This window comes from Cyclopterus lumpus, chromosome 11 (genome assembly GCF_009769545.1).
Source record: "Cyclopterus lumpus isolate fCycLum1 chromosome 11, fCycLum1.pri, whole genome shotgun sequence".
In the NCBI taxonomy this organism is placed as follows: domain Eukaryota; kingdom Metazoa; phylum Chordata; class Actinopteri; order Perciformes; family Cyclopteridae; genus Cyclopterus; species Cyclopterus lumpus.
This window is the reverse complement of record NC_046976.1, coordinates 4571789-4581646: the sequence shown is the minus strand read 5'-3', so window position 1 is coordinate 4581646 and position 9858 is coordinate 4571789. Positions and strand designations below refer to the sequence as shown.

The 9858-nt window shown below is 43.6% G+C and overlaps 1 protein-coding gene across 1 annotated transcript; it reads left to right on the top strand.

Annotated features, from left to right (window-relative positions):
- Positions 1-485: 485 nt before the first annotated feature.
- si:dkey-206d17.12 (uncharacterized protein LOC563108 homolog) lies at positions 486-8613 on the top strand. The gene is made up of 6 exons (XM_034545915.1): positions 486-600; positions 1438-1979; positions 3652-3791; positions 5142-5376; positions 5470-5570; positions 6379-8613. The coding sequence occupies exons 1-6, from the start codon at positions 505-507 to the stop codon at positions 7326-7328; spliced, it is 2064 nt and encodes a 687-aa protein (XP_034401806.1). The 5' UTR covers positions 486-504; the 3' UTR covers positions 7329-8613.
- Positions 8614-9858: the final 1245 nt, after the last annotated feature.

The following is a 9858-nucleotide window of genomic DNA, read 5'->3' as shown; positions in this document are numbered from 1 at the left end:
GTCTATCACGTTCTGCATTGCAAGTCAATGCACTTTTGCAGGCATCAAGAACCTCTGCAATAATGGTGAGTTGATGCATCATCTTACACATCTTGGGAACACTGTTATGTGTCTTGGGAGTCTCACTCCCTTCCATTTGAAAGATAAAACAGACTGTTGGTTTTAAATATGGACAAATGCCCTTGGGCTTCAATTGGGAAATTGCTAAAGAACCCCAACTACTATTATTATGCAGCTGTGACCTCCACTACTATCCCAACTTAGCCCAGTTCAACTGCTTCCACTGTATCAACGTGTAGGCCCGCACCTGCTCTGAATGGTCCTCATCCGCGCGTGGACCCGGTGGCGGTGCGGTCACGTTGGCACATGTCACTCCGCGCGCGGCTGCTCGCCACCTCGCTATTTGCTGATGTCAACGAGAGGAAAAGCCCAACTTCCTTGTTGGAAGGAGGCGTGCCTCCGCCCATGCCGCCGCCGCCGCCGCCGCCGCCGCCGCCGCCGCCCATGCCGCCGCATTTCAGCAGCGGCGACGGGACTCTTCGCATGGAAACATCGGCGGAGGGACACGTTGGCCGTGCGGCTCGTTTGAGGTGTTTTAAGGTAAGTTCTTGTCGTTAAGTCAGAACCGAAAGTCGGGAACAGAAGTCTTTCTGAAACTTCCGCAGCGCGAGTAACAACAGTTGTCTCCGGTCTGATACACCGGTCCACGTAAAGGTAATGCCTTCTTAATCATAACAAGTCATTCAGACTGGCCCGTTTTCAGAATCACATTTGTTATACAATTATAACAATATACAATTATCCTCTTACATCAAATGAACCCTTTTGTCCGTTGGGATGCTGAAGCAAAGATATAGTGGTCCGAACTGATAGATTATCTAAATATTATATAAGTATTATCTATGAGTCATTTATCACGCAAATGTGACTTTTGTCTCCTTTAAATCATTGTATAGTGTTTTCTTTCTCTGTTCGGGACTGCTGATTGGACAAAGCAAGACATTACAATGCCTCAATGAATCCACAAAATAATATGCAGATTAATCAACAAACAACCGATTATTAAAATGTTCGCAAAATATTTTTCTGTCAATCGACATGATTGATAGACTAATTGTTTCTCTTTGTAATAATAATAATGGTTATTATAATTAGTCGTGCATTAATGGGATCATCAGTTTAAAGTTAATTTGAACTACCTTGTATATACTGCTGGGTGGCTTAATCCATGATTGTGGCTTAATCCATAATAATATATTAAACTGTAGTAGTTGATTTCATATTCTGTATTAATCTGAATCTGCAACACAAGTAGTGGAGTAAAAAGTACTATACTGTCTTCTAAAACAGTAGAAGCATAAAGTATTATGAAAGGGAAATACTCAAGTAAAGTACAGGTACCTCAGCGCAGTCCTTTTATATTGTGTTTGTCCTCAGTCGCTTGAAATGGAAGAGATGAATGCTGATGATGCATTCTTCACATCTGTTCACCCGTGGAGTAAAATCCCCAACGCCACCCGTCTGAACCTCCCGGACTCTGACGCTTCTTCATGGATCTTCCCTCCACCCCTCGCGGCTCCAAACTGCTCCCGTCCCCCCTGTGAGAGAATGTACCCCAGCGAACCCGACCCCTCCCCGGGCCCCCAGCACCTGGAGGCCCAGCTGGACTTGTTCCACAAGCTCGGGTACTCCACAGCTCAGGTTCTGGCCGTTCAGCAGATGTTCGGCCCCAACACGGACACAGACAAACTCCTCGGGGAGCTGGTTAGGATCGGGGCCAGCCGGGAGGCCGGCTTGGGGGCCGAGCCGGGGCCCGTGACCACGATGTCGGTGCTGGTGCCCACAGGGGACCTCCAGACCGTGGGCCCCACGATGCAGCTGGCCCTTACCGTGTCATCTCCTCTGGGCAGAGAGGAGGGCAGCGTGGAGGAGGACGCTCTGAGACCCGTTGTTATAGATGGAAGCAACGTGGCCATGAGGTGAGAAACTGATTCACTGATTTCTAGCTTAAAAAATAGGACATTTTGCTGGTTTTCTCTGTTTTACATAATTGACGACTGGACCGATTAGTCAATTGATCGACTAGTTGATTATCAGAAAAATTTCAGAGGCTGAAATTCTTGCAAATTTTTCTGATAATCGACTAGTTATGCTGTGGCACACGACCGTAATCTGTATGTCCTTTGAGTTTTTTTGGTTGGACAAAACAAGACATTTGAACAACCTCAGCCGGCATTTTTATTTTAAAGGTCGAAACGTTTTCAAATGATTAGTTGCGGCTCTAATATAAATATACTTGGGTTTTGGACTGTTGGTTTGGCTGGTTAGTTAATTTCCCCTCAGACTTGTGATATGTAAATATATGTATTTTGTTTCTTTGGTTTATAGACAAATTATCCAATCAAGTGATGTTGGATGATTTGATGATTTCCTGCTCGAGGACGTTGAGCCCTTTTGTTTGATTGCTTGTGCGATTAGGTTTTTGCTCCTAAAGTTAATATCATAACCTGTCCCGCAGAAAACTATTAATGAACGTCATCTCAAAACCACTGATGCAATGCTCACGCTGCCTTTAGCAACAGCTAATATGTCAATACACCTGAGCTGTTACTTCACACGGAGAGACGATGTTTTACAAACACTGCTACGTTTGTCCTTTTTTAGGCGGTCGGAATGCACGCTGTGGCCTCTCCCACTTTTTTTTTTTTTTTTAAAGCATTGTGTCTTCAGCATTTCGCCGCCACTTAGACTCGTTTATGTCGCCCTTTTCCCCTAATTCAGCTTCTCCTACCGAGACATGCACACACAGTTTGAGGAACAGAGAGATAAGTGAAACACACGCACACACTTTATTTTTATTTTTCCCAGTCGGGCACGCCCGTTCTGGCACGGTGTTGGCAGACTGCTCCAGTATGTAAATCTGAGCGTATATACGGGTGTTCATATTACCTCAAAGACCAGCGCTGCTTATATGGCAAGACGTCATGTCAACAGGAACCGGCTCAACAGCATTTCACAGCCGAGCACCCCTCAAAGCTTTCCTTGTTCTTCTCATTTGTCTTGGCTTTGACACTTCCAAAAACTAGGCCTTTTCAGAGTAGAGCTAAAGTAATAGGTATTCTAATCTATCTATCTATCTATATATATATATATACATACTGTATATAATAGATACAACTATTCCCCAGAAGTAGATGATAATTAAACTTTTGCCAAACCACCACAAATACCAGAATCAATAGTTCGTGGGCATTTGTTTCTAAACTTTTGGGTCGGGACAAGTTACATCTGATGGGTCAAACCACAAATGGTCCCTCTCGTTGTTGTGCTTTTATTGTGAAATACTGGACAATTTGACTAATTGAACACAAAATGTGCAAATTGGTGAACTTGAGAGGCTGCTTCTGTCACCGAAGTGAGCCGGTCTAGCCGTCTCCAGACTTTGTGCTAAGCTAAGCTAATTTGGGGGAGTCAAAGGTTCAACAAAGCAAGTATGTGTGTTTCCAAAAATGTCAAACTTCTCTTGTAATGGATCACAATCCACAAAGAGGGAGATCATAAAGAGCTCCTCCGTCTTCGTTCTGAACCGGCTCGGTGACACTTAAACGCGTTCTCGTCCCTGTGCTCTGTGGTTTGTGTCGACTCATTCAGCCACGGGAACAAGGATGTTTTCTCTTGTCTGGGAATCCAGCTGGCAGTGAACTTCTTCGTGGACAGAGGCCACACCGAAATCACCGTGTTCGTTCCCTCGTGGAGGAAGGAGCAGCCCCGGCCAGATGTTCCCATAACAGGTAGGAAGACGGGAATTCACGGGCACTTAAATGTTTTTTACTTCCTTATTCGCCTGGCAGTGCGGCTCACACAGCGTACGCTGCCAGTAATGAGGGAATCGAGCGTGATGAGCTTGTAGTATTGTTTTCCCCTCGAGTCATCTGTGTTTTTCCTGGAGACTCCTAGTGTAGCGGGAACTACCACAGAGGCGTATTTGAGTACAGGTGTTACTGTGACTCGCGTTAGCAGAAATACAGTTACGAAACATTACAGATGTAGGTTCGAAAATGGGAGTGGTCCGAGCAAGGCCGCCGAAAGTAGGTGGGGTAGGAATTGGGTGAAGGGCCATCGTCTCGCTCCACGTTACACCCCTGGCTCAGTTCTGCACCACGGTGGGATCCCACTGTATCGTTATGCTCTTCTTTTTTTTTAATGATTTTAAAAAGTACGTTGCAGTGTGTTTTTAAAATTAGAGGTGAAGATGTAAATGTTTGATCATTCAAGCAAATGAAGGAGACTATGACTATCTATCACTGCAATAGATTTGTGTTTTAGGCCAAATTGAAATTAATTGTTAGCTGCAGCCACATTTGAAATGGTCTTTGATTTTCATAAAAGTAAAAGCAGTGAGAGAGCTCTGATGCAACAGAGTGAGCTCTATTTCTCAAAATGGGAAATACCCCATGTACGTTTTGTTCTCTCTCTCAATGCTGAAAGTACATGAGCTTTATCTGTAATCTAAATGTTTTTTTCCATTTGTGTGCCTTGCCAATACATTCGAACAGCTTTTGGTTAGCCTACATCTGGAATCCGCTACTGACGTCATACCGCTTTTTTGCTTCATGGAGATGAACCGATTGCTCTGATGAATTGTTTTATCGCAGGATGTGGTTTTAGGGCCTTTTGTTAATAATTAACCAGGTCCAATCTGCTGACTGGGAAATAACCCAAATGAATATGCAACAGTGGCTTCCTGAAAAAAAGATTATTAAGATTGAGAAGTGACGTGTAATGATTTTAAGTGGCTATAATCTATAATTGTTCACAGTGTGAAAACATTGCGACAACCTGAATCTGCAGCTCTCATTTTCAGTTAAACTCTCAAAGATCCACTGTAGATCATGTGCTCAGCAGCAAACAGCAGACAGACACCGTTAGAGACGAGCTGGAAAACAAAGTGCAGCTTAAGATACAGATATTTCCCTAAGAGAGTGAATATTTTACAGAAACCCGACTCCAAATGAATGATGGATGTACAAATATGCTTACTGATATGAAATCATCTTAAAAGATGATGTTTCTCCTGCCCCAGACTGGTAAAGAAATTCAGTAAATGCAAGTTTAACTGTGCATTCCTGTTTGGTTTCCAGATCAGCACATTCTGCGAGACCTGGAGCGGAGGAAGATACTTGTGTTCACACCGTCGAGACGCGTCGCGGGAAAACGGGTCGTCTGTAACGACGACTGCTTCATCGTCAAGCTGGGCTACGAGTCTGACGGCATCATCGTGTCCAACGACATGTACCGGGACCTGCAGGGAGAGAAGCCAGAGTGGAAACGCTTCATCGAGGAGCGGCTGCTCATGTACTCTTTTGTCAACAACAAGTGAGTTCTGCCGTGTGTGTGTGTGTGTGTGTCTCTGTCTCTGTCTCTGTCTCTGTCTCTGTCTCTCGGCTAATGTTTGAACCCATAACTCAGGTTTATGCCTCCTGATGACCCTCTGGGCCGCCACGGGCCCACCCTGGAGAACTTCCTGCGAAGGTTTCCTAAGACTGCGAAGAAACAGCCATGTCCTTATGGTGAGAGAACCTCTTTAACACATTATTGTTGTTGTTTGTGAAGGAAACATCTTTGAGCTAGTATATTACATGTATGCCAACACGCTAAAGTGACACGGTGAACATTAGAAACACTATAGTTACCAAACATCAACACGCTAGCAGTGTCATTGTGAGAATGTTAGCATCCTTGTTTGTAGGCTAACAGCTAGTTAGCATCCCACTGGTTCCCTCAACAAAAAGCCAATGGTATTTTTCCATTGGATTTTGGATTATTGCAGAGAATAAGCTGTGTAGCCAACACAAGTTAATGATACCTACACAGCTTGATATTCTTCACATTAACATGACTTTTATGATCCATAAAGTCGGTTAATGACGTTCTGCAGTCTCATTTAGCCACTTGTGAGAAACTGCCAGCATTAGAATTCATGAGAAGGGGGAATACTGATGTATTTTTATTGTAGAATAATAATAATAATATCTCTTAAGCTTGTGTGACTTAAAGTGCGACTTAAAGTGCAAAAAAAGCTGACTCATTTCGGGTATTACACTCATTCCTTCAGCACTCTATTGGTACGATGCTTTCAAATGAAAAAAACAGGTATTGTTGTAGCAGCTAATAAGAGTTTTGACTTTTTAATTGGTATCTTCATTGATTATTTAATTAAAACATGGTTGTAAAAAGCTAAACATTAATGTTAGCAGGCTAACGTTATCCTCAAAGTGTTGCTGTTCCGTCGTCACAGAGTGGCTGTAAGCACCTAGTTTTGCATGAAAATGCCCAAAATCAGCGGGGCTAAAATATTGTGTCTCGTTCTTCTTTCAGGAAAGAAATGCACTTACGGAATCAAATGTAAATTCCACCATCCTGAGCGAGCCAAACAGTCCAACCGCCTGGTTGCCGATGAGCTTCGGGAGAACGCCAAGCACCCGTCACAATCCTCAGCTCGCTCCAGTCCCGTGCCTGGACAGAGCCTCGCGCTGCTGGAGGACATGGCAAAGAAACTGACTCTGGGACATGAGAGCGGCTCCTTAAAGAAAGACCATAAACACGAACAGTTGAAGGCCAGTCACCAATTCAGCAAGAGAGCCACATCCAGAAAGGAGAAGACCGGCCAAAACCCGTCTTCTGACCATGGCTCGGGGCGGCAGAGTGGCTCTCAGGAGCAGCTGGACTCTGGTTTAGGCTCAATAGACAGTCAGCCAACAGAGGCTCCTTGGAGTGTGTGTGACCACCAGTATGGGCCGATGTACAGGAGCTCCCAGCACAGTGTGAGACAACAGTACTGCCCTCCGTGCAGCTGCTGCTCGCATGGCCCTTCCTCTCGGGGGACCGCGCCAGCTTTCCAGCACCCCAACCAGCATTACAGCCTCGGGCTTGTCAACAGCCAGAGCGCTGATATGATTCCCTACCCGCCTCACTATGCCAGCTACGGTGCACACTCAGTCGGCATGTCTGCATACAGTCAGCCGACAGACTTCCAGCGCAGCAGAGTCCACGGCCACCACCACCAGCAGCGGCAGTACTGGTCCGATCCGTCCGGGGATCATCCCCTGGGGGTCCGCAGCCTGCCGGGGGAGCGATCTCACTGGGAGCCTGCACGGGGGACGAGTCCCCACGGCGAGGAGAGGGAGGTCGTCCGGAAGAAGCTCCTCGCTATCTTCAGCGTCCAATTGGTGGACGTGGCCATGGACTCGTTTCCTCAGCTGATGGATCCCCAGATGCTGGTTGCTGAGATCCTCAAGCTGCAGAGTCAGAACAGGTCGCAGAGATGAGACGACGTCCAGCGGGCGGTCTGAACCCACGTCTTTCAATGGAAAGACACAAAAGATAAACATGAGTTTGTGTGTATTTTATGTATTGTGGTATCCACCTTGCTCTATTTGAGCGCCTTATTTTAAACTGTTACATTGCAAGTTGCCTCAATGAACTGCATAAAATGAGAGGATGTATATAGTTGATACAAATTGTATCTTTTATTTAAAAAATGTAAAAGGGAATAAAAGGGTACCAATCTTACGGTAGACTCAGAATCCACGTTAATGGGTCCACCTGTTCAGTCTAATTCCACTTTAACTGTTCTGCCATCAAATCAGCTTTTGGTATGCCTATAATGTCTCTTTGTGTCATATTGGCACTGTGTACGTTTTAGCTTTTACTACAAACTGGTGTAGAGGGTTATGATGAAAAGTTCTTGTTTATTAGGGGCAATACTTTTCATTTAAAAAAAAATATATTAATCTCAAAGAAAATTGAGATTTAAAACGGAAAACTGTTTTTATAATGCTTTTATAGCCAGTTGTGTTTGTGTATGTTCACGTCACTTTGTCCTATTTGCACCACTAGAGCAGTTATTTGCCTGTGGCTTTAAAGTCCCACCCAAAATCTACTCTGATAAATAAATAAATGTATTCATGCCTGAAGAGTATCATGTGCCTAGAGCTGCGACTAACAATTATTTCCTGATAAATCAATTGAGTGCTTGCTCCACAAATGTCAGACAATGGGGACAAATGACATTTCAAGCCCACAGGGACATCTTCAAATTGCTGGTTCAACCAAGAGTCCAGGAATTCAAAGATATATTACATTTACAAATATAATATAACAACCTAGAAAAGCAACATATATTTTGCTTCATTACTCTGCTACTGTCATTATAGTAGACGATGACCAAATACTGCTCTCTTGAGTATTTGAAGGGACTGTCTGATGGAGAATGTAAATATTTTGCTAATGAAATTGTGTTTGCACAGGTTTATCAGTCATTTCATATACTCTTTAAAGAGATGTATACATTTATTATTTACAGTGGCGGAGGGAGCATTCAGATCCATATGTAAAAGTAGCAATACTGTAACGCCACTTCGAGTACTTTTACTGCTATAACATTGTCGGATCACAATGGTCCAAGAAAAAAAAAAAGAAGGAAGGAAACGCGAATAAGCAGAACTCGAGATATCGTTTTCTCTTCTTTTTTTTCATGTATTTTTCTTTCGCATTCATTTTTGGAGTATAAATGAGGCTATATTCAATATAAATAAATCCATTCTCATCCTACACACTGGCCCTTTAAGTAGAGTACAAATGCCTCAAATTTGCATGTAAGCACAGCGAGTAAATGTACTTAGCGGAGGGTTATGACAGAACCGGTTTGTTGTCTTTGCAGCACTAATGTATTCTATAAAACATCTCTATGCAGCCTGAAGACATGGGGTCAAAAGGTCATCAGTGGTGCAGGTTAAAACAAACAGTACGAGGAACACTGAGCAGTTATGAGAAACCAAAATGAAATGAGGTCAAATGAATTTGCAAGAGATAATGATCAGTGTAGGGACTAGATATTATCAAAAAAGACAGAAAGAACAGTTGCACTTCCAAGAACTCATCCGCAGTTACCACCAACAGGAGTTACTTACTGTACATTCCCTGCTTATGTTGCAATTTGATATTGACTGAAAGCATATCAACGCGCTCACACTACGGGGACACGCACGTACAAGAGTCAGGATGTGGAAGGAAGACATGTTTTAAAGAAAACCACTCATGGCTTTGTGTAAATTAGTTACAGTGGAAATAAATATATTATGAATGAAAATATAGTATAAGAGGGCCCCATAAACATGCACTTTAAACTAGTTGTACAATACAAATGTACAGATTGAAAACACCAAGACATTCATTTGATAGCTACAGTTGAAAAAGTGAAAATGAACTTCTTTCACTGAAAGGGAACAGAGGAAACCACCTATGTTTAATCTCGTTGAGCTTCCAGCTGATCTCGCTGTCTTTAAAACCTGCAACAACTGATTGTTAAGCAACAGAACGTTGTGAACGCAACATTCATTAAATTGATATTAGCAAATATTGTTGGCAAACAATTGTTTATTTGCTCATCCAGCAGTCACGGAGCAACATTATCATTCATATGGGACTCTTTAGCTGCTAAATGCTGCGCGGTGTTCACAGAGCCGCTGTTTGGTGCTGAGCATCTCATGTTTGGGGCTTTTTGGGGGCTTTTTTTACGCCTGCTGCAGCCAGAAGGACGACGCTGCGAGAGCGGGGAGGATGAGCCAAAACAGTGACGTTGACAGCCGAAAATGATCTGATGTTCACTTTCAAGCTTTGTTTAAGTGGAGAAGCGCCGCAGGGGATACTTCTAAATTTGCATATAGCACACGCTAACTGATGATCCAATCCATGAGATACACATCGTAGATGTCACACCTTCTACCAAACAGAAAAAAGACACTCAATCTTGCCAGCACTCGCATGCCTTGGCTAGACACATTGTTCTAATTACAC

Coding starts and splice junctions, on each gene's coding strand:
- si:dkey-206d17.12 (XM_034545915.1), top strand. CDS start 505: ATGCCGCCGCATTTCAGCAGCGGCGACGGGACTCTTCGCATGGAAACA. Junction 5,377..5,469: donor TACTCTTTTGTCAACAACAA/GTGAGTTCTGCC, acceptor CCCATAACTCAG/GTTTATGCCTCCTGATGACC. Junction 5,571..6,378: donor GAAACAGCCATGTCCTTATG/GTGAGAGAACCT, acceptor TTCTTCTTTCAG/GAAAGAAATGCACTTACGGA.